Source organism: Plodia interpunctella, chromosome 15, assembly GCF_027563975.2.
Source record: "Plodia interpunctella isolate USDA-ARS_2022_Savannah chromosome 15, ilPloInte3.2, whole genome shotgun sequence".
NCBI classification, from domain to species: domain Eukaryota; kingdom Metazoa; phylum Arthropoda; class Insecta; order Lepidoptera; family Pyralidae; genus Plodia; species Plodia interpunctella.
The window spans coordinates 4,095,297-4,121,078 of NC_071308.1; the positions used below are offsets into that span (position 1 = coordinate 4,095,297).

The 25,782-nt window shown below is 34.1% G+C and overlaps 1 protein-coding gene across 2 annotated transcripts in view; it reads right to left on the minus strand.

Annotated features, from left to right (window-relative positions):
* The window catches only part of LOC128676004 (A disintegrin and metalloproteinase with thrombospondin motifs 7-like), a 69,053-nt gene that overhangs the window by 21,245 nt on the left and 22,026 nt on the right, over positions 1-25,782 (minus strand). For both annotated transcript variants that reach the window (XM_053755886.1, XM_053755887.1), the window contains exons 3-7: positions 18,469-18,688; positions 6,166-6,328; positions 2,484-3,050; positions 2,093-2,263; positions 1,407-1,657 (exon numbers count right to left, since the gene is read on the minus strand). In XM_053755886.1, coding sequence (XP_053611861.1) covers positions 1,407-1,657; positions 2,093-2,263; positions 2,484-3,050; positions 6,166-6,328; positions 18,469-18,688 — 1,372 coding nt within the window. The remainder of the gene's footprint in view (positions 1-1,406; positions 1,658-2,092; positions 2,264-2,483; positions 3,051-6,165; positions 6,329-18,468; positions 18,689-25,782) is intronic.

Below are 25,782 nucleotides of genomic sequence, written 5' to 3' on the forward strand. Positions count from 1 at the left end.
TATATGGTAACGTAACAAGTCCGTCAAGTTACAAACTAATTTTATAGATTCCTGAAATTGCTTTTGTATTCGATTGCATATTTACATACCAGGAAAACGATTTTTCTACATAGAAATATCATTTTCGTGGGATATAAAATGTAATTATGGAAATGTCATAATCTTCTCAGATTTGTGCTAAATCGAAAATGCACAAATCCTTTGCGCGCGAGAGTATCTCGTCGATACGCGAGATAACTCATACGCCCACGTGTGATCTTATGAGGTGCCTTATTTATTTACATTAGTGTTGCGTGGTCAGACGCCGCGCCGCCTGGTGAGTGTTAAGTGTTCTGCAGATTATCAGCAAAATAAACGGTCCTTGGCCAGCCTGCCACAGACTAAACATGGCCACATCACATGTGCCATGTCACGCAAGTGCAATGCGAATGGAAAGCGCAACCTACCTTTAAAAAACGCAATAAATAAAATCGTAAAACTTTTACGATATTATAAAAAGGTAATTAAACTTGAGCGGAACTTTTACTAAACGTCATCGTAAAAGTGAGGTTATACCTTAATAATATACGCATCTAAATATTTTCTTGTAAATAATGTCATAGAATCGATTGAGGAGCTTATTTTCAACGAACATTAGACTTGGTATAGTGAAGATTTCCGCCTTTCTTTGAGGCTACAAACAAAGCTGCATTATTATGTATGTGATGTAAGATTAAAGTACGAGCATACATTGTTTAATTCAAATGACAAGAAACATTCACATGTTAAAATCAATTGCCATAGAAACTAGGGCGGCGCACCTGCTCCCAGGTGTGAACGATCAAATGCGAAAGTGTTCTATTTTAGCCCATCTCCAGTGTTTACTTAACACTCGGCTGCTGATGCCATTGACCTTGCCTCCGCAGACACGTTTAGAAAAATATTAATGTTAATGTTAATATTGTGGCAGTTGCGATTTTCGCATGTTTGTGTTACCGGGCGTGAACCATTCTCATGCCGCATGTCTTATTCATACACTTTGTATTATTCGTTTCAATAACATTCCTTAGACTTACTAATTGGGATTACTGATCAGAATATGTTCATTTGAAATTGACTGAAGTAAGGTACAAGATAAACATTGTTCATAGAGGCCTGAGACAGAGATAATCAAACTAAAGTTATTAATTAGGTACTAGGATAATGATGCCTTTGGAGGTATGGAAAATTGCAGATTACATCATACGTTTATTTAAAAAATCAAACTATAAACAATATATAGGAAATTCTACTATGTAGTGTTTTAGATCTTTTTTGAAAGTTATCAAAGACGCTTATATTCTATTGTATAAGTTATATATAACCTATGCTCATGCTCAATAAGCAACAATTATAATAAATATAAATATAACGGAGCAAGTTCGTACCTACAAGGAGCGTCATGCTGGCTGCAGATATCCTGCCTGGTGATGAGGATGGCGACGTCGTGGTGGTGGGGATTCTCATCATCGTTCGGGTTGAGATGCTGCTGCCAGCGACAGAAGTTGCGCAGGGTGTCGTCCGCGTCTGATGATACCTCTAAAGATGGCTTTGTGCCTGATTCTTCTATGAGAATTATTTTCACGACCACTACTTTTATGTAGTTGCCTATAGACGAGTCCATATACAGTGAGGATACCTAAACAACAAAAATATAATAGTTTTTAATGATGATTATTTTAACCTTCTTAACCAGTCGAAAGTTCAAGGTGGTCTGAAATTCATCAATTGAGAATTGCATTTATTTTATTGATACACACACGTGTGTGTATCAATAAAATAAAAATGTATAAAATGTATCCTAGGTATTGCGTTAATTACTAATTCTCCTTTAAAGTACAGAAAGGAAATCTACTTGCGAATATGGATGGACTGAATGATATAAGTTTAATTTATCATATCTACTCGTAACTCCATGTACAGTATAAGAATATTCAGATCCAAACCGTCACTATACAAAATAAACACATTTTCATAAAAAATATAGAATGGCAAAAAAAGTCAATTTTTAACTGATAGCAGAAAATTGCTGTGTTGATTCTGAATTTGCCTTGTTTACGTATAGGTAACTTACCATGTTCATGATTGTGAGGAGATACCCTTCTAACTGCTCTTTCTCGTGGAAGTCAGACATGGACTGGTCTGCGACGAGCAACACCTCGACGTGGCGAGGTTTGCTCACCGAGCGAGTGGACCGTCGCGTGGCGTTGGTTGAACTTGCTTGCTGGTGGTATCGGTTGTAGTTCTAGAAAGATATAAGATTTGGTAGGTACCTATTCCTCTTTAAACTTTGTGAAAAAATACATGTTTTTATTCTGTGTACAATCTCGTTACGATCTTGGATTATTAGATACGATCTGGCTTTACATTTTTTAGAAAAAATATTTATAGCTAAGAGTTATATGGAATAATGGATAAAAATACAACTCAAATTTGTATGTATGAGGAAAATGTGTTGAAATTACCTCTTTTCGCCACCGATATGGAGGCTGCCTTGTCGCGCAGTTTTTCGATCTCTTATGTTTCCTTCGTCTGTTTCTTCGTCGTATTCTTTCCTCGTTACTCAATCTGGGTCTACTTCTGCCCCTTCCAGCTGAAGCTGAAGTCTGTTCAGAGGTTTCTCTCGACTGGCTTCTTGAAGCTGACTGCATTCTCCTTTGCTCTAACGGCAGTTTGTCGTGATGTATTCTGTATTGGGTTGGATTTTTTCTTAATTCCTCTAACCGCCTGCGTCTTGCTTCTATTCTCATGTAGTTGTTTCGCCGTCGTTCCATTGATTCTCTATTTTGAACATGCCTTCTTGTATTATCGTTTCGTCTCAAGGTTTGTGCATTTGTATTATAAATAGGCCTATTGTTGGGAACGTTATAATTTTGTCTATTGTCAATAGCTCTCTTCGCTCTGTGATACGCTTGAACTTTATCAACGGCTGATCTCTTGAAGACTACATGGGGCCTGCCTGAGCCGTCTTCCGAGATTTGATTAGATGGTTCAATCCAGTATTCCCCGTGTTCTGTGCGTAAATGTCCAGCCTGAGAACAAATATTTTTTACAATTGCTATGTCTCAAGTCGCCAACACTTGTTAATAGTACTTATACAACTGTAAACACTTATTTTTTAACTTTTGTAAGACATTAATTCGTCAAGCAATTATATTTCTAGCAACATGAGATTTTAATTAAAAAAAACTTATAGTAACTCTAAATATTTATGAGGCAATATTGAATGGTCAGTCGTTCATTGAGTGCGGAACCGGTTTGGCGAGTAGTGGGTCAACAAATCGGCCGATCGTTAGTGACGCTAGATAAATTGATTGATAAAGAACGAGAGGTGGCTTTGCGCGAAATTTAATGGGAACTATTCTATCTTACAGATATCGCGGGCGACTCACCGCTCGATGGTTCGCGTGACTGGACTCTGTCTGATAGGACAAACATTTAGCGATTACAAACTGGAAGCTTTATGGTCATTACCATTGAACTGTATCCGAAATGGCGCATTTGAAATCAGAATAGACGACATTTTGATTTTATGAATCATATTAAGTATACTTGTTCAACAAGATGTGTAAATAGATACATGTAAATAATGTCATTAATTATTATGTACGCAAATTGCTAGTCCGAGTAGATGTTATACAGATATGAAGAGATTATTTAGTACATTACAATATCATTACGTCAATATTCGCATTACTTAATCTGCAGGCCGCCGTGCTAGCCTGAGTGTCGCCGACCTTGTGGCTCGCGAAAGTCAACCGACCACGCAGTACCTACTCATTAGTTAATTTAGCACTTAATTCCTTGTTGTTTCAGATAAATGTGCACCTGTTCAATATGTACGTCTATTATGTGTGAGCATATTTAGTTTATGGATAAAAGAACCTTTTTCAAATATCATTATTTATTTTATCTTCTTTTCCCATGATTGAGCTTTGCATAGTACATGTAGGGTAAAATCGCCGGAAATCATTTTCTCATTTTAATTTAGGTTTGGTTCACCAAATCAACATTTTGTATCATTAAAACATTTTTTTGTATTTATTTTTATTTAGGTATTCAAAAATATAAAAAAAAACCGCAACGGCAAAGATAAAAAAGTCAACAAGTAACAAATTTAAATTGCATTGCAAGCCATCATCTTATCATCAAAATAGCTAAACTTAAGACTATGTTTGACTGATTCATTAAAGAAATGCTTAGAAAGTGAAGGTAACATGCGGATGTCTCCACTTGAGAAGCAGGTGCTTGGTCAAGAGCTTCTACAGTTCAAGACTCAAGTGTTTTCGACACTCATTGATTAATTTATTGCTCAACGCATTTGATGTTGCCGCTTCTTACAATTTTAATTTTAGAACAATTTTAAAAAAATAATTTCATATTTTTTGCTCATTGCTTGATTTTCATAGGATGCCTGGCTGGTATTTTAAATTAAAACAACAGGATTTGATTTTCTTTTTGATAGGTAGAACCCGGGTTTTTTTCTTTTTTGTTAATGTATGGGTAGAACTAAAAACATTTCACAGACGGGTGACTCTTGAATCAACCGATGCAAAAAACGAAAAGGTTCATCTAACTAATCGTAATTTTATATGAGATCTTTAATATTTTGAAGGCAGTTCTAAGGTACCAAATATTTCAGTTATGACGAATCACAAAGATAAATTAATTTGAACCTCTTGTGACTTCTCGGAAAAAATCCTAAATGAAAATAACTTTTTTGATTAATCCTTTGGAATATTTAATGGGCTGGTCGGCTATTAAAATCGACTTACTCGGCTTCAATATGTAATTTCATTGTGCAGTGTTATTTTGATTGTTGGGATAAAGCAGACATCAATTAAATCTACATCTTTTGTTTATGTTATTGGGATTATTTCTGTACGTTTCGCGTTGTTATTTACAGAAATTATACATATTTTAATATGTACTTATAATAAGAGAGCTCAAAGCAAATGTTAGGTATTAGGTTTTATTTTCAGGTTTTCATCGTAATATATTAATTATTTAATTATATTGTTTACGCTAAACTAAACTTCGATTAACTATAACTATAAAATATAAGATGACAAAAGTGAAAGACAAAATGTTAAAAAACACCTACTTACTTGTTAAAGGAACATAATTAATTTGTAACCAAGCTAATAATTCTTGTTTAGTGGTAACTTGTACTTATTAAATAATATTTATTATACTCCAAGCTACAAAATGATTCATCTATTCTGTATATGTTTTAACACGTCGTATTGGGCTTGGACTTTATTTAATATTCGTTTCTCCCACACATATTGCCTATTTTTATAAGAAATAAATCTAAAAAACATAGGTACTTAGATCTAATTTATTTAGTGATGATTGATTACCGATGTCTTTATATAAACGTGGTACTACTAATTGATACTTATATGTCAAAACAAGTAGCAAGAAAATGTTGGTATTCTAGATAAGCTACGCCCACTTTTGTCTAATTTATTGGTATAACATATATCACTTGAATTATTAATGCAAATATTTTGCAATGGTATCAGTGGTTTCAAGGTCTAATTTAGAATCTACTACTCGTTTGGAATATTGAAAATTGACCAAAATTTTATAATTTTTCTCTTTTGCACGAATTGTCGAAAAATCTTCTGTTCTAAAAAAATCAAATGCATATCTACCAAATTGAATAAATAAAATGCAAGTCTAATATCCTTTGCATTCAGCGAAACAAATTGTAAGAAATATTTCCCCATCAAAGCTTGGTGCAAAATATATGGGCTTGCCTCGTGGGCCGTAGACGTCGAAAATCAATTAGCTTGCACGCAATCATTACGAAACATACACACAAACATACCAACTTACAAACATAAGCCTCGCATAATCTGAGCATCTTTGAAAATTGCAATTTGCAATAAATTTTATTGGCGCGCTTAGTTTAGAAATAAAAGATTACGCTACAGCTGACGTTCAAAATTTCTTTTGTAAATTTGGGATGCATTTGATGTTTCCAAAATAATTACAAAACACTAATTAAGAAATTATTTTACTGACATTTTATTTTCAAAATTTTTCCAGTGCCTTCATTTGTTTGAGTCTTGTTGATTTTTGGGGCTTAATATCCTTTCCTATTAAACAAACATTTCGTCTTAATAATTTTATTCTTACGAGTCCATCGCAGGCCGACAGTGCAATGCTGGAGGCTGGCTGGCCGCGGATGACGCCAGTGTAGTGGCAGGATGTCGCCGCCGACCGCGGCGGCTCGCGCGTCCGCCCGTGCGCAGTGTGTCGCTCCACGTACATCGCTGGTGTTATAAATGTCACCGACGGCCTGGAGAACCAAAACGAAAGTAAGTTTCATTCTAAATATCGTAGGAAATTTAGAATCATTGTTGATACCTACCCGGACGTTATATTACACTAGAGATGGCATTACATAATGTCGTCCGGGGAATATTTAACGAAAGTGCTATTTTTTGTTGTACCGAAAAATTGCGCTTTCATTATCAGTTGACCAGACACAATAGTTGTTGGTGTCAGTGAAAGTGTTAAGAAGATTTAGATGGTTGTTGTGACTAGTTGTGAGTGGCTATAATGAATGATAAAATGAACATGTTATATGTTGGTAAAATTGTTACTGCTGTGTTTGTGGTGAGTATCTTTAGAGTAAATTGTCCAAAAAATGTAAGCTAGAAGTTGTTTTGATATGTGCGTATGAAGTGTATGTCTATATATGTGTATGACTTATGTGTAATAAAACAAGTAATTCTTTTATCAACAGATACGAGATACATATTCCATCAATAATAGAATTTCTTAATTTATGTATGCAACGTAATCGATCAGTGATATTAAGACAGTGTTGCACATTACGGGTATAATTGGATTGCAAGCAAACTCCATACAAAACCATACACGGTTATTTAAAATTAAAGTTTGACCAACTCATTGATTAAAATACATTTTCCTTCAAGTTTTTGATTCAAACAGAGGATATTGCATAACGTAATTATATAGATCGCCGCATGAATACGACTTGTTAATATTTGTATTACTTCATTATTGCCATAATTATAGTGATTTATTCGGTATCTGCATCTTATATTCCGAGTTCAGCTTAATAACAATGTTCAATCATTTCATTAATTTTGAAACTGTACAGTACAGTAGGCAGCACGTAGGCAGGTACATTACGTAATCATTTTAATTTGCTCCTTACTTTATCTTCCGTATGTCTTCCGTAATTAGTTATCGATAGAATGTAAAATAGGTACCTAAGTACCAATTACACTAATGTCACGCCTCAAAGCTGCCTTCAGGCTGCATGTGTAACCTCAAACTAAAACGTTTATAGCTAAGAAATCTGTCCATTTATACGAAGATTTGTAGCTGCAGTCTCTACGGCAATCAGTGATGGTTTTCTTATTTCACAAGTGCAAAATGTCGAACATTGAAAAATGTGCGTTGTAAAATTTATTCTAGACTAGTAAGAAAAGGGTAAGAAAAGAATTGACTTCGTTACAAAAATGACAGACTTTAACTTTAGAAAATGTAACAAAAAGGAAATAGAAGAATAACATTAAATAGGTGGGTAACTAAATAATTAACACATCCCAATTGATAAAAGGTCTTTAAACAAAAACACCACTTCTTTTAACCCTCCAAACCAGCCGGACTTCAGGAAAACTTAGGGAAAGGAAATAGCTTCAAGGTGCGGCCATAGGATGAAGGAGAATCCGGTACCGGAGCGTAAATCCCTATGGAAAGAAATTAATTGCATGCTATTAATTAGCTACATGCTATTTAAAATAGAGGATGGTAATAGATAGCATAAATATAGGTGATTTGCTTACATAAAATAATTGTTTATGATGCGGATTTTCACATAGAACTATATATATAACTATATATTTTAACAAAATAATTTCTAATAACAAAGAATAAATGTAACTCTTACCCAAAATATTTGGGGATCCTATAAATAAACATAGGTCTATCTTAATAGATAAAATTAATATTTCAATCTTTACATATTAGAGAGTAAAATCAATAGTTCAGTTTGACATACAAATACAAACAGAATGAAAGAGTTCCGAAATGTAAAAAAATTAAATGTTAAAACATAAAAGTGTTACAGCGTGGATCGCAATAAATAAGTCGCGGTTTAAGCGCAAGCGCATATCGGCCAAGGAATCTGTCCGCTATGGCGTCGGCCATAAAAAGTAGATTTCGCGCCACACGGTCGAGATTTATCGACAGTGCGCGGCCGGCCTTAGATACAGAAATTGTGGAATGCAACAATTTATGAGTGGAATCAGAAAAGGAATAACATTCTGCGGATGAACTATGTCTGGATGATCATGCGTGGTCAGATATTTTATTTATGTTCAAAAAGAAAACTGCTCGCCTTGTCGAAGCGGTTACTTTGTACTAGCACGATAATTTCTTACACGCATTCATGGATCTAAATAATTATGAAGGAATGGAGCTATCTAGACAGCATGTGCTGCAGTCACTATATCAAGTGTGTAGGTAGACATAAATAAAATATCACTATTGCGAAATAGGTAGAGAGACAAGTTATTTCTCAATTTAACGCGTACCTACGAATAAGAGTTCTAAAAATGAAATTTTATATTCAAAGAACTCTGTGCGTATCTATGTTAAAATGGTTAAGATGAAGATAGTAACCAGTCTTGCATAACAAAACAATATCGCTAGTTTTACATTACTGATGTTGCTGTTAACTAAATTTATGGTTTTATGTGCAGGTTATACATCTAACGTTTTTAGAAACCCGACGCCTACATAATTTTTGATCAATATAAACTTTAAATTATTGGTTTGCTACTAAATATACCTAGAGATGGTAGGATAAGTGAGAAATAGGTGTGGCGCAATATGCTTAATATCATATAGAGCTGACCAACTGACTTAAAATAAATAAATAGTAGAAAAAGAGGAAAACGTATTGATTTGAAAAGCTAAAGAGTAAATGATTGATAGAAAGTTGACTGGTTTGCACCAGTCAACTTTAACCTGCGCGCCGCTGACGTTTAGACAAACTGGCGTAGGTACTTTGTGTTTTTTGCTCAGGTTAAAGTTATGTCAAAGTTCTCAAAGTTTCATTAGCTTATTAATAAGAGGTTGCAGTTATTAAGTAGCCTTGGGTGGTGGGCTGTCGATCGGCAGCAAACAAGCTAAGTGAACACTGAGTACACAGCCGAGCCTCATTATGGCAATTAGTGAGGTAAACATGGCCGCCCCAGTTAGGGCCAGTGCCAGTCTGAGGACCATATTAAAGTCTACAGATTAATTTTCTTGAGATTTGTGGTGTGTGATTCCGCCCTCTAGGACCTCAAACCTCGGTCTTCCGGGACTGAAGCTAGGATCATGCGAAAATGAGAGAAAGAGACAAATTTAGTTCGAAGCTATTTAGAAGTCGATGTAAATTTTTTGTTTGCTGTTTTGGATTGGAATGTAGACTTTTGCGTAAATGACTTTAATTAAAATAAGATAATCTTGTGTCTTATGCTGTGTGTGATTGTTTAGTCAACTCAGTAAGTAAAACAAAGACCGACTTCTTCCTCAGTAATATTACAAGGGACTTGAAATTGTTACATTACATCGAAATATGCAATCAATGTCAAGCACGGGCCTCTGTGCAGTGGAACTAACGGCAAATTTGCAATGAATTCGGGCAGGTTAATGTGCTGTTGACTGTAATGTGCGCGTGCGCACTGCGACAGCGACCTTTGTCATGCTGTGATTAATTCGACATGTTAATTTAATAGGCTGTAATTGTATCATATTCAAAGCTTTAAGAGTGTATATTGTGGTATATAATAACATCGTTTTACATCGTATCATTGTGACATATAATATCGGCACATATCCCAGAAATTGGATCCAAAGACTATTGAACAACAATAGGACCGCAGTCTGACCGGGCAACGCGAAAAATGAGTACCTAGTTAAGAAAGCAAACAAATATATAGACATATTTTTTCTTACTACTTCCAACTAAATGTTGTTGAGTCACAGACTGGCTCATAACTTCCCATCTGTTGTGAATGTATTTATTTAAATTATCTCAAAAGATACAGATACTATAAAACAGATAGATACTTGTGAATCCCACATTTAAAAAGAAACAAAATATTTTTGAAAATAATAATGAGATGAAAAAATTCTGGAATCGAGCAGGAATTGAAATTGAATAGAAACAAAATATGTTCAAGAACCTACTTTCACCTCCGAGTCTCTATAAAGGTTTATTTATGATCAATATGAACTCACAGGTATAAGGCAACTGTGTAAATTTGTTTGACCGGCTGCCATCATTGCCTTAGGTTTATATTGGTTTTACAGCTAATAAGTACATAATATCTCATGTAACCTATGTACGGTACATGTTACGTGCTTGAAATTATACTCTCAGTTTAGTCGAATCTGTAGGTAAAAAGAGACTTTTTTTACCTACAGAGTCGGTGATTTTACAGAAATATTGCATTTTATATGTCAATATCTGAATGGGCAATATTATATAGAAAATTTCTACATATTGAAAAACTGTTAAAGAAAAAATCAACGGTCAAGTCCGGGACGGAGTCACGCACGGAGGTTCTGTTAAAATAGATCAATTTTTCCTCCTAATAATATAACATTTCAAGCGGAAAACCAAATCGCTAAATAATTAAAACGATTTATGACTATTTTGTAAAATGAACAATCCTTGGTAAGACGATATAAAATGAACGAAAAGAATTTTTTCCGCCAATACTTGCGGGCAAGCGCGGGCGAGCTGGCAGAAACGAGAAATATATTTAATTTCGACTGAACCGGAGAGAACACTGCGGTTTTGGTGTCCTGTAGCGAACTGCCGCTTTATTGCTGGATTTTACGAGGCCTTTCGCCTCTTTGTTTCTTTTAATGTAATATTATTTTTAAGGAGTCCTGAGCGGTTGACTGGTATTCTTACTACTGAAACCTTCCTTGATATTATAGTCTAAAGAATCTCAGGCTAAGTGAAAATGTAAATTTAAGTTTAGCTATAAATACATTTTAAATTAATTTAATAAAAAGAGATTTAAGATATTTGATTAATAATATTTCTGTTAATTAAATAAGCAATTCTCCGTTTATACGAAAATTCTTAATACTTGGAGATTTACTTACATACAAAACGCAATTCAAAAATATATTCAATTCACATTAAAATTACAGGTAACAAATATTTTTGCGGAGCCTTTTAAGGTACTAAAGGTTATTATGAACAAAGTCGTAACCGTGACGTGTTAGATTGAATAATTCATGAGAAAGCTTTACAAATTTATTGTTTAGTCGCTTTCGGTGCACCATTAAGTAATCAAAGAGAAAAATAATGTATACGCCAAGTAATTGCTGATACGAACGAATTGGCCTGTAAATTATTTTGAACCTAATGACTTGGCACGAATTTGCGCGTGCGCTGCCCAGGAAATTTATTATCGAAGGCGCCACTTTACCACCTCTGATGCTGTTTGCAGCAATTACGAGGGCACAATAACCGTCTATGGTAAAGGAAATTTATTGTAGACGCAGGAGCACTCTATGGCTTATTACATCAGACATTGCATTTTATTCTTATTGGATATAATTAATTGTAAGTGTAAAACATTTCGTAATGTGTGATGTTAATTGTATTGTCTAAATATTTTAATGTAAATTTTCTTTTATTCATATTTTTCAGGGTTATACGCAAATGAAATAACGGGTCCATGAACCGTGTTAGTTAGAGAAATGAAATTTTCACAGAAGATTTATTTCTGTTGCCGGTATAACAATAATTAAAAATATTAAAAATAAATATTTAAGGGTGCCTTATACAACAAACGTCTTGCCGTTTTTATAGACAATGGTACGGAAACTTTTGTGCGCGAGTCCGACTCGCACTTGGCCGATTACTTAGGTCACAAATATTTGCATTAGTAGAAGAAATTCAAATATTGACTTAAAATTACAACGTCTGCAATTTAGTCGAATGTAAAAGGAATAGGACTTACTAAACTTATTCTATATGTACCTAATCCTGGGCGGTCTACGACTTTGAAATATATGAGTACTTACTATATATTTTGTGGTCCATTTATATTCCCGAATAAAGAGTATAATGAGCGTGTAGGTTCTGCTTGATTGAGTCACAAGGACTCGAAATGCCATACCGTCTTAACTTCAACGATTCGAGTCACTGACTATATTAGCTTTTGACGCGAAATTATGAATAAATTGTCACCTCATTATGCCGTATAAGGATAATTTATTAAGGCGATCACATTATCTTATAAGATGTCATGATTTTATAAATTTTTAAATATATTTCCTTTCAATATTGCAACTATAGTTATTGTTAAAAATACTTACCAAACATTTCGTTCACAATAGTAAAATTAAATATTTATCGCTTTACAAAATTTTCATTTTATTTAAATGTAAATTGATTTATTTGAACAGTTAAGTAGCTTTCTGGATAAAAATATCTAAATTTAAATATAGTATAAGTAAAAAACACCCACTGATCAAAAAATCTCGAAAACTACTAGGTATAACAATAAAGATGAAATTTGGCAGGAAGGATGAAATTGTGTCTAGGAGATGTCTGCTCTGCTAGGAAATTCCCAAGAGGGTAAAATAAGAGTCGTAAGGATGTATGAAAATTTTTAGACTGGAAATCCACGCGGACAAAGCCGTGGACAAAAGCTAGACATTTATAAAGTTGACTCGAATTTTAAAATTGGTAGTATATTCGAAGGAAAATATTTATTATAAGTTCCCGAGAAGGAGCGTTGCACAATCCCTGCAATATTCATTGTTCATTGTATTACAATAATTGCTGCATAAATATGTATGGATTGAACTTCGAAGCCCATAAGCGACTTTCAAATTGTTAAGTTTTTGTCTCTTCTGCATTAAACATGCATGAGGCGACCCACTTGTTCTTTATGGTGAAATCCAATGAGGTCAATATTTTTGCTATATTTTGGTGCTTATTATATGTCATCATCAATTATCATCATCAGGCATTTAAACGTCTTCATGGATAAGCGGTAGCCGATCCTGAGCACAATCAGGACTGGCTTCCGGCGAGGGAATTTCTCAACGGATCTTCTCAACTACAAGATCTATCTGACGACAATAAAAACATGTGGCAAAAATGTAATTTTTGTAAAAAAAAAAAGATTAAAAACGTTAGCACAAACGCGCGTTTAATTTTATAGTCTGCAAACCATCTCCACTGTAAATATGTTATGTCCCCGTAGGTGTAATTTCTGAGTAGTGCATGGTTCACACGAACCGGTGATAGTTGTTCCGCGAACCGATTGCAGACGAAACGTGGCACTTCCGCCATCTTCAGCGGCGCTTTGATCGCTGCACATAAACCAACGCCTGCATGCGTCTGCGCACATAAGTCTGGAGTTTCAATGCCTAACTAGAGAACTGGATTTAGCTGTAATATCCTAACCTTCGTATATAGTGTCTTCATTTGGACTTGTCGACTAAAAAAAAAACTTTTGCGTATATCTGCCAAGCTTTTGACACCAGCAAATAAATAAATAAATATATTAGGACAAATCACACAGATTGAGCTAGCCCCAAAGTAAGTTCGAGACTTGTGTTATGGGATACTAACTCAACGGTACTATATTTTATAACAAATACATATATAGATAAACATCCAAGACCCGGGCCAATCAGAAAAAGATCATTTTCCATCATGACCCGACCGGGGATCGAACCCGGGGGACCTCTCAGTTCAGAGGCAAACACTTTACCACTGCGCCACCGAGGTCGTCAAAAAAAAAGTGATGTTGCTGCATGAATCCTAAGTAACGATCACTTACCTACCTATACCTACATAGTTATGTATTTTTAATTTTAAAGCGAGGACTAGAATGCTAACTGCATAAAAAAGAAATTAATTATTCAACTGCAAGCTGCCAGTTATTTTAGACTGAACGAGCAAAATCTGTTTAATATTCGGAGTGGCCCAGTAAAATAAAAGTCAAATAGAGGTAAGATCTTTTCGTGTAAATCTTGCATAGCGTTTATAGAATCATCGAATTTGAAACTAAGGAAAATATTTTCATTTTATTATAGAAACATTTCATTATATATTTTCAAGAAGTTTGTTGTTGCCCATGTTTCAAATTGCCCAAGAAGTTAAATGCCATTAGAGGGTATTTATAATTAAAAGGGCTTAATCACTATCATTTATCTTTGCTAGCCTTCCTGACGTATTCCTTGTGCAATTTCTTGACTCACTGAGAGTAAGTCGATTGTTAATTTGATTTCGAAAGATTGTTACAATCGTTTGTTTAGTTTAACTGCACAAGTTACGGGATCAGGCCAGATCAAAGCTGCAATACTTAGATATTACTTGGTAATCAAATTGCCATAAAAATATTTTTAGTAACTTTTTAGTTTTAGGTGTTTGTTTTGTAGGTTTTCTTTATTGTTTTCTAGTTTTTCTTTCGCCAACGCGCCATATTTTTAGTACCTACTAAAAATATGGCGCTAAAATTACATTGAAACATATAGGTACAGTTGCATACTAAATGTAGTAAGATTGAGTTTGTGTGAGTGTTCATCAAATTATCCTGTTCCTTGTACTTATACCACGCCATTTGGCACGAGAATGCTGTTAGTCCCGATTAGGAATTCATTATATCTAACAAAGATAAGTACACAAGTTGTATCCTGCCCCTTTAGAAGGCTTTGTTTTACAACTATTTCGTGATAAAAGGCTATCGTATCTTCAAAACACGAAGTGAGCACTTTACGTTGACTAAACAGGAACACGGTAAATGTCCGCTATCTCATAATTACTGTTCACTTCAGATTTGCTTATATGGCACGAGTTAATTGAGAATGTAAAATTTTATTACAATTATATTGAGTACTAATTATGGTACAAGGATGGATATCGTTTAAATTAATGTAAAATGTGTTTTAACGAATTGTGCTCTTAATACGATAGAAGTGCTAAATAAATAGATGAAATCAGTAAAATATTGAGGTTTTCTTTAAAGCCGTCTTAGATCGCCATTCTATTATTATTCATAAGATAAAATAAGAACCTAAAATTAAAAAATAAGTTTTATATGTACTAATACGGGCTCAGCAAATAAAAATGATTTCAAATTATGTAGGTACCTAATATTATAGAATTTCGAAAAAAATGTCAGAACGTCTTTCAGCAGTCGGTCCCTACCGTTTTTCTTTCAGTGGCGGCCACTGGCCACTGAAAGAAAAAGAAAAGTGAGCCCGTTGTAGTGGATTCGTCAGATATAGGTATATAGGTATACTTAAGCGTCAGATACAACTTAAGATCAGGCGTGTGAATCCGCCCTAGAATAGGACAATTCCATATCTTCTTGTGGATGTCGTACAAGGCGAATAAGGGACACATAGCCTTGGTAGCTTATAGGCAACAACAACATTCCCAAGGAGAGTCCGCGTCAGGCAGGCGGTCGGTTGAATAATCACAGCCGAATTTTTAAAACTGTATTGTTTATATTTTACATTAACCCCGGTCTTCACGGTTTCACAGCCCCGAATGCGACCGGGAACACGTGAAGATGAGACAGAAGCGTTGGATACAACTGAATATTAATTTCAGACACGTTGTTGGCCGCCCGCCTAATTCACTGCACGCACTACTTAGTGTATAAATTTCATACGTTATTACTATTCTACTTATAAATTATCTACTTATACATTTTTGATGTAAAAATCATCACTTAGATTATTTGATTTTTAACGATAAATAAGGCTTTCCTTCTTTTTTGAACGAAGGTGAATATGCTATAATAATAATCGTAAACATTAATGACTTAAAAAGCGTCCTCAAATCAAATCAAAAATATCAGAAAAACAACATATTTTTTTTTAATTACTGTATTTATTTATTAGGAACAACATTATCCATTTTAATTTTTAAATTATCACTGACAAAACTTAAGAAGAGTGTACTAGTTAATTAAGTACTATCAAATGTACTAACATAGTATAACATAAAATAAATGAAATATCCAACAGCGAATACATCGCTAAGTTTATTACTTCTGAACAAGTGACATAAAATTTATCATGAATGAGGGAAACCCGTTAGATAACCTGAGAGAATAATTGCACTGTTGTACTTAATTACAAGGAAGATAAGATACCTACAGAGTTTTGTACTGAGAAACCCGAGATATAATTAGACTGATCGTGGAGTGAGGGCGAATGACAGACAGATTTACGAAGATTTATGTTTATTTTCGTCGAATCCCGAGCAGGCCGTCTCAAGGTCGCCACGCTTCGCCTGCAACCCGTCCGGGTGCATTATCAGGCCTTTGATAAAAAACCATCAATCATTATAACTTTCGTCTCCCACTTGACATGCAATGATCGCAAGATATTTTACTGGACAGGCGGAGGCAGAGCCTTATCTTTATATCATCATCTTGCCTTAGGTATTGGTGTTTGACAGTTGAAAGGATTTGTTTTGTTTTTTGCCTGTACGTAGGTACGTACAGGCAGTAGGTACTCACCACTGTGCTTGGAACGTAACTTAAAAGTTATTTTTTAAAATCAGAATGTTATAACAATTTATTACGTGTATTCCTAGTATTTAAACTAGACATGAATGGCATATTTATTGGTGTATAAGTTAGTAACGGCAGCCCTTCAAATCTAGTGTAGCGAAATAAATAGGGTTATTGTGAACAAGCAAATTACACGGCTGTCATGCTCACCGCCAATCGAGGATTCGAGTAAGTCAGTGGCGTCACTACAATTAAATCTTGCATCGAGCCCACTCGCTCTGATTGAATGTGATTGATTATTTTACACTTATTAGCTTTTTTGCATCGACTTGCTCAACGTGGGCGAGCTATAAGCAAAAAAATGCTAAAAATCACTTCTTAGATATAAATAAATCGTATCAAGCGAGATAACAGACACAATAAGTCGCGGTTACTATTTCAGATTAGAGGTCAAACTGAGATAAATTGAATTATACATTATGTTAGTCTTCCATCTACATAATTATAGTTTAGTTTTTGTTTTTTGTTTCCAATACATTCTCAAATAGGTGGCAAAATTATTTGGCGTTTATTTTTTAATAAACACTTTGGGGTGAATTGTTATACGCCTCGCCACTATTCTTTGATTTACTATCTCGTAGGGATAATCTACAATTTGATATACACTTTATTAATTTGCTGTAATTAATGTTCCAATCACCGTTTATCAGTCGTAGCCGCGACACTTTGGCACCAATACAACATGTTGTAGCTAATTCATCAATTGTCTATGTAGATAACGCTAAGATAATATTAGCATAGTTTTGATAGCAGGGAACAGCGATTCAATGCCCTGATAGTTGATGATCAAATAATGGTGTCTATGAACTCGAAAACTACAATATTTTCTAAAAAAAAGTAAAAGATATCGATATTAGTGAAACGAAACATCTCCTAAAAGGTAAGTAAACTCGAGTTCCCGTTATTCACTTAACCTCAGTTGTATATTATGTAAACAGCACACAATTGTGATGCAACAGTAAAAAATATAAATAATAATGAAGCAATAGTAGAATGCATTGGAGTTAAAATTAAAGAAAAAGATAAAAATACTCAAATCTAACTCAATGGTTTTTTTTGCTGGTGCACGAAGCTCTCATTAATTAATAATACATTTGTAGCTATATGTCTATAGGTATTAGTTGTGCAGAGTCATAATTTGTATATTCGAAGACTCGACTCCTAGTATTGTATACTTAATCTGTGAGCTGACGAACTGTGAGTGACCACGGAGTTGTAATAAAATAGATGTTAATATTCCTTCAACGGTATATGACTTTTCATGATTAACAATAAACCTAACCTCAATTTCACCTACACAGACATAGTTGATTTGTTTACTGTTATTGTGAGCTGGCCACATAAACGAGACATGAGCCTTGCAAAGGGAATCAGTATTCAGTTGAGCTCCATTCAGCGTTTATTGACAAAGCTGTCATGTAACGGCCGGTGAATGTTCGATTTGTGCCGATCGAAACGCAATGCTATTATTATTATTATTATGCAACAGGTTGCCTGCCAGGTACTTTATCAACTCCTGAAAGAGGCTTTGTTATTTATATATGTCTGTATCGTAAATATTTTGTTTAGCTATTTAAAATGTAACATTGTCTAAAAACGTTTTTCTATTTCAAATTAATCATACTTAGTGCAACGTCTTTAATTGGATTTTTATTTAATTTCGTATGACTATATATATCATAACAGTTTTTATTTATTAAATTAAAAGGAGATCATATAAGTGCCAATCTGGGATGCCGAAGCTCAAGTGAGATAGAGAGAAGAGATGATTTCAACATGTTTATTACTAGATGATCCACCGTACATTATGGCAATAAGGTATATTCATAATGTAATAACTTACCGCAGGTCCAGCCTGAGATCACGGCCGTCTATGGTGAGGTTGTAATGCACAGCGGGGTGAAGCTCGTGTTCCCTCGCGTGCAAGTCTCGTCGTGCTCGCGCGTGGCCGTGCTCGTGAGCGTGCTCCACGGCATGGGAGACCAGCTGGCCATCGCTGGTCACCTTCACTGGCGTCACCACCTGCACTTGAGCTGGGTCCAGGTGACGGTGAGAGTAGATACCTGTGGAAGACAAATAATTTATTTAAATCTAGCTTTTACCCGCGACTCCGCCCTGAATTACGACATTTATAGTTTTTTTAAGTATTCCTTAAATCACAGATCTTAAATAGTAACAGTTAGGCCGCTAGCTACTCTTTGAGTTCTGTGATCTAATGCTGAACTGGACTGAGAATTTAGACACAATCTTTCTACTCGTAAATACCAAATAATATTATATTCATAAAATATCGAATAGTAATAGCAGACAAATATCGTTATACTAGTTAACTTCTATTTTAAAGGTGCACTTTAAAAGCTGGGCCATAAGCATAACATTTATACGGCTTAAAGCTTCAATTCCACAAAATGTTTAGCATTTCGTATTCAAATAAACATTTCACTTCGCCTATGAAATTAACATATTTTATACGTACATAATCACCAAACTCTCAGAGAGACATTCTGGCTGTCACCCTGCTGATAACCGATCTATGACAGAAATATATGGCTCCTAGTTTTTTAATGCTAATAAATAGACCATTAGTGGGAATATGAAAAATTGATGATACAAGGGCCAATAAGATTGTTATATTTTAATGATGTTAACACCATCAATATGTTTATTTCTTTTTATGGCTTTGAGACATAATTCCAAACAGATGTTTTCAGTAGCGCTCTGATGAGTTCAGATTTTTATTTTTATCTTTCATTGGCGTGTGAATTCGTGTGACTTTATTTTTGGTAACGTAAGATTTATTGTAACTTCTAAATAACGTTTCTATTCAACAAATTCCCACGGGGCAGACAAATGTATTTCAAAGACAAAGTTATTCTCGAAGCTTTAATATGATGAAATAAAATCAATTTTATCAATACATATAATAAAATTGAAGAAATTCTTAATATATTCGGACAAACATAGGATTTCACACATACATACATGTAAACTTTATTACAAATATGCAACTTCCTAATTTGATCACCTGACACACAACATTATTCCAAACAAGCAATGTCGGTACCCAATTTTCCAGGTAAAACGGAAATAAACAAGAAGCGTTGACCCGCTAAATACGCTGACGCTTGGCCCAGACACGCGCGGTTATTGATGTTGCAAGATTGTGATCGCACCACTGAAATACGACACCATGGATTACTTGGCATTTCGACCGGCGTTAGAGCCGATCTCAGAATTGATTCTTTTTCCTTTTGGAATATCACATTTCAAATTTTACTCACGGCCAGTATTGGATCATAAATCTTTGGCGTTATCGACAATCGGTTCTTTATTTTATCTTAATATCTTGATATATTCGTATGAGAGTTTTATTACAAACCTTCTTTACTGTTCCGTAAACGTTAGCTACCGCAGTTTTTCTCCATGTTCTCTGAGGTATTAATTATCTATATTGTCAAATACTTTTAGGTAATAACTAAATCTATACTTATATTATAAGTAATACTTTAATGGTTTGGCATTCTACAGAAAACAATAGAGCTTAGCATAAAAATCTTGTTCTATATTGAATGAACATTGTAATAAATGTTCAAATACCGCTTTATAAAACTTCGTGATAAAATTTCAAAGTGCGAATTTCCTTAAAAGGATAGCAAAATATTTTCATTCATTGAACTAAGTAATTAAATATCGTTTCTCCGGTTGGCGCCACGTTACCAGCAAAGCCCACGCCTAACATTTGTCACACCACGCCGTTTCTCGGTAACTAGTTTTATTTTTACACTAGATAATCATTATTAGCTTATCGCTCATCACTCGAACCATTTCGTGCGAATCTAGTTGCAGCGTCAGCGGAGCTAGGAATAAAATATTGTGATCACAGATGTGGCCATACGGTTTTATATTCTGCTTGGGTTACTTGCATTTATATTTTCGGGATACAATTTTATATTGTCAACATATGCAAGATGAGCTTCAAATTCAAATTTTTAAGGAATGATACCGTTCCACATAGACTCTTATTTTTTTATTTGTATTACAACATGGTTTACCTATTCATCTAAAACCTTAAATATTTTCGGTTTCTTTTCTATTATATCTCTAAACTTAATTTCAATAGTTAAGTATTCATAAACAAGTATAATACATAGAGCCAATATAGGTCAGATTCTGAATAAAAATAAAAATCTTGTCATCATTTTAAGAAATAAACTCAGTTTAAAAAATCAATAAGAGTGATGTCAACGTGAACATTTGCTTATAACATTGTATAACTTGTATTTGTTTTGCCCCCAGCTCCACCCGTATTTTGCACGCGAAAAGTTATATTTGATACCCATGTCCGTCTCCGTACATATATGCAAAATTTTAAGAAAATTAGTTAATAAATAGATAAAACGTGAAGAAGTGATAAACGAACAAAAATACTTTCACATATATAATTAATTAAGATTAGGACATTAGTTAGGATATAATCTATGTTTTCTATATTGTCTGTCGCCAGTGATATGACACTCGTTGACTAGTAAGGCCACACAGGTTCCACTTGCTGCGTGTCTTTCTCATTCCATATTTAGCCTATAATAAATCAATATAGACCTAGGAGAGCCCAATTATCTTTTCAATCAACGACGACAACATACATAACCATATCAGTATATTCTTTATTATTTTCCATGAATTTACAAGAACTTTCTATATTAATGATTTAACGGAAGTAATAAAACGCATGAGCAACATCTATTACGGCAACTATTTGCATTAGAGATAAACATGTGTAGGGATTTCCATAGTGCAGAAGTACATATAATGCTTGTTAGTTTTTGATTAAATCACTATTTTTCAATATTTATACTAATGAAAGTAAAATTTTATAATAATAACTACTATTCACAAGTGTAAGTCAAACAGAACTAAAGAAATTGTAACAAAAAATAAAATAATAATAACCATCACAGCAAGAGGGGTTAAACATGTAAATGAAGATCGTAAAAATTGAAAATTAAAGCCATGTTCTTTGTGAATTAGATGCAGTGTCGGAGGTTTAATGTGTGTTTTTCTTCAGCGCGAGGGCAACCCTAGACTAATGCTCGCGTGTCCGACAAAACTGAGGTAGGGTTGTCAGTTTAACATTCAATTTAGGAATATTTTATCCGAGAAAAATAACAGTTCGTAAGCTAAATACATTTTGTATTTTTTTATTACAAATTTTCATATAGCGCCAGTCTTTATCAAGTTCCGAATATAAATAATAAAAACGTTATATTGTGTAAATCTTATCTGCCAGTTCTGAAGGCAATTGCTTTGCTTTTACGTATATAAAAGCAAGCAAAGCAGGTATTGAATAATACTATCAAATAATAAATGTATGAATGACGTTGTTGGTATATAAATATAGATATGAATGGAATGATATGAGCATTTTCCTGGTTCCTTCTCAGCCGTTGAGCGTCAGAGCCCAGGCTACGTTATATATAATATGATATGGAAAGAACAGGTAACCCTAAATCCCAAAGCAATTACATACAATTACCCTAGAGCGCCGCCCCTGACGCGACAGAGCGGCGACCTGCGCGTGCGCCGCGTAGGAGGACGGGCCATCACAAACTTATACAAGCCTCTCTATAAATTATACAGATTCCTTATACGGGGTATCTACCCATTTTGCTAATGTCTTGTAATTATTTGAAGACCTTAACTCGTGACCAAGAATATGACAATTATATTCTATGTTGTTTTTATTTTAATTAAATAAACTTCAACAGCTGTGGACCACAGGTGATCTCTACTAATAGATAACACGTTTAATTTTGTTGCTCATATCTTTGTAGTGACAAGAAGTTTTTTAATCGACAATGATTACTATGCATCAGTAGAATAATCACATACATATTATATAATAATACATATATATGTAGAATACAGACATCAAAATAATAATTATCTACTATAATTTATTAGTCAATAAATTATTGAGGAATCATATTAAGTTATTTATAATTTGTGTTGGTTTTGTTTAGATTTCTAAGACATTTGCGATGGACGATTGACAGTTTTGATGGACAATTTTAGCGTTTCTAGGCGTGTTAATGAATAAATAACTCGTGCATTACTTGTGTATTTAGCTGTTATTGCATGACTGGAATCTTTTAAAAATGCAGGTAAAGTATCTGACCTCTGCTACATCCGACTTCCAATACGCGCGTGCTTATTTGGGTATGTACTTCATTAACATATGGAACAGCTCCTTATTGTGTATCTACCGCATTTCTATGTCATTCCCTTTTTCAATTCGAGGTGAAATAGGTGAAAAATACTTATCAGAATTATTAAAATTCTTGTGTCTATAGAGGTAAGAAGCCATTTTTATTTGTTTAGACGCCCTATTTGGAACCAAGTCATTAGGACATTGTGTTTCCACAGGAGTTAATATGCACAGTTTGTAATAATATAATTTAAATTAAATTAGACTCACTCATATTACATAAATCAAGCTAATTTCGACTTTGAATCGTGGTGGAAGGATGGGCCGGTCTGCGTTACCGACTTGCCGTCCTTGCAGATCGTTGTCCAGGGTGCGCCGGACGTTAGGTATACATTATTTTAATGCGTCACACGGGTGCGTGCACGCCTCTACATGCTTAGAAGGAGAAGAATCAAGCTAATCTAATAAATTTAATAATTATGTTTGAATCCAAGCTTTTTATTATTATTTTAGAACAAGCATTTATTGTCATGAATTAAAGTATGTCGAACTAAACGTGAATACAAAATTTCAGCGCAACCGCCTAAAGATGTCTACTTCAAAATTGAGTTACACCGTTCCACATAGTAACAATTGCAAGTTAAATACAAGCTTATAAAAACCAGCCAATGTAATCTATTGATAGTAGCTATTGATTTTTGTTTAATTAGTGCAGGTGCTTGCAATTTTAATCATCGCAATAATTACGGACCCCTGTGGCTATGGCACTAATCTAATAGAAATAATTATTCAATTCCAATGCCGGATGAGAACCAGTCGGCAATCTTCATATCAAAAATGCTTCCATAGCCGCATAGACTTACCAATAAATAGACATGGTACGATCTATCAAGAAACGAGAAAATGTTACACAACTTGGATGAAAACAATACATGTTTATTTTATTGGTTGGGAATTTGAGTAAATTAACAGATATGTGTATTAAAAATCTTCTAAATCTGTTCAGACGTGAATGAAAGTAATATTGAATTTATGATCCAAAACTTAACCCAATACTAAAATTCTAAATTTTATGCAAGGCCGATTTCAAAATTATGACAAATCCTAGGTTAGTTGTTTGATATATTTTTTGTTAAAATAAAATGGCTTCACACAAATGGATTTTTGTATCTCCTCCATCGTTTTTATAAAGTCTATGATGTCCATAATAACCATACTCATTACTTACGATAGGGTCTTCGGTCAAGGTTGATATAATGATCATAATTTTAGATTATACAATAATTTCCACTTAATAACGTTTTTTAAAGATCCTTTATCTAAATCTACGATGTTTGTTCTTGAAAATAAACCTTAGTTCAAGGATTTTTATTAGCCTTTTTCGAAACAAAATAAAATATGTTTATGGAACTAATATGCCGATGTATCGTTGATCAAAAATTGTATTGATATCTTTTATAGAATTCCGAAATTATAAAGCGCACAAATGTATTGAACATTTCACATGAAATTATATTTGCCTCAATAGTTGCATCACGTCACTATATGTTTTAGTTAATAATTAAATCTAATTTGTATACCTAATCAAATCCTGACGCAACTAATTCAATTTTCTTAAAAATGATAAGAACAATGTGTAAAGTAAGATCACAGCTAGTAAACTACTTCGCGATAAATGAAGTAGGTACCTACTCGTAATAGTTAATGATACCATATCACTCACACACACTTTACTCATTTTCTAATACCGTAGTTTACTATACACAGACATGTGTACTGATCCTGCTTTGCACAAGTGCACATGTCTGTGCGAAATCTGTATTACCTCCATCAATTTATATACAACTTGCATCTGTTATTACAGGCTAACTCAATTATATAAACAAATTAACATTATTTAATGTTGAATCTAGATTATATCTAGAGTCGCATTGTACCCATTATGTCTGTGGTAGCGTCGCCCAATTTTTTCTCATGAATAAATTTTCTAGAGTACGGAGCAAACAAGGCAATTTATAAAGAAAATACCAGAAAATATATAGGGAATAAGTTTTTTAAGCTAAATTTTCATACAAATTGTATCCCTTATAATTCGGGACGTTGTTATTAAATATATTTCTTTTAATGTAAAAAATTGGCTTCTGATATGCTAAAGAAATAGAAGAAAATGTTTTTTCCGTCAAGGTTAATGAACCTCAATCATTAGTAATCAACATTAATTGTAAATATTATTATTTGCCGACCTCGGTGGCGCAGTGGTAAAGCACTTGCCTCTGAACCGAGAGGTCCTGGGTTCGAACCCTCGGGTCATGATGGAAAAGGATCTATTTCTGATTGGCCCGGGTCTTGAATGTTTATTTATATATGTATTTGTTATAAAATATAGTATCGATGAGTTAGTATCCCATAACACAAGTCTCGAAGTTACTTTGGGGCTAGGTCAATCTGTGTGATTTGTCCGTATATATTTATATTTATTTATTATCAAATTATCAACGTTCTTATAATTCATTCATTAGTTTCAAGTGTAAAATTGTGAAAAGTTCCGTTTTCAAGGCTGCCAGCGTTGTGGGTTCATATCAGGTATCGGTTACAGCATCACCCGATGATCGCCACATCATCGGTGTGTACCCGGCGCTGGCGTCACTCGCGTCATACACTGATAACAAATCAGATTGCTGATAACGAGTGACTGCCCGAATCAGAGGATCTTTTATATTTTCTTTTTGTTGGAAATATTAATGGATTCATTTTAAATATATAATTTAACTAGCGGCCCGTTTCGGCTTCACTCGGTAAAAAATAATATATTATACACCTAAACCTTCCTTAGGAATCACACCATCTATTGGTGAAAACTGCATGAAAATCCGTGCAGAAGTTTTTGAGTTTATCGCGAACAGACAGACAGACGCGGTAGAGGACTTTGTTTTATGTGTAACGAAGGATGTT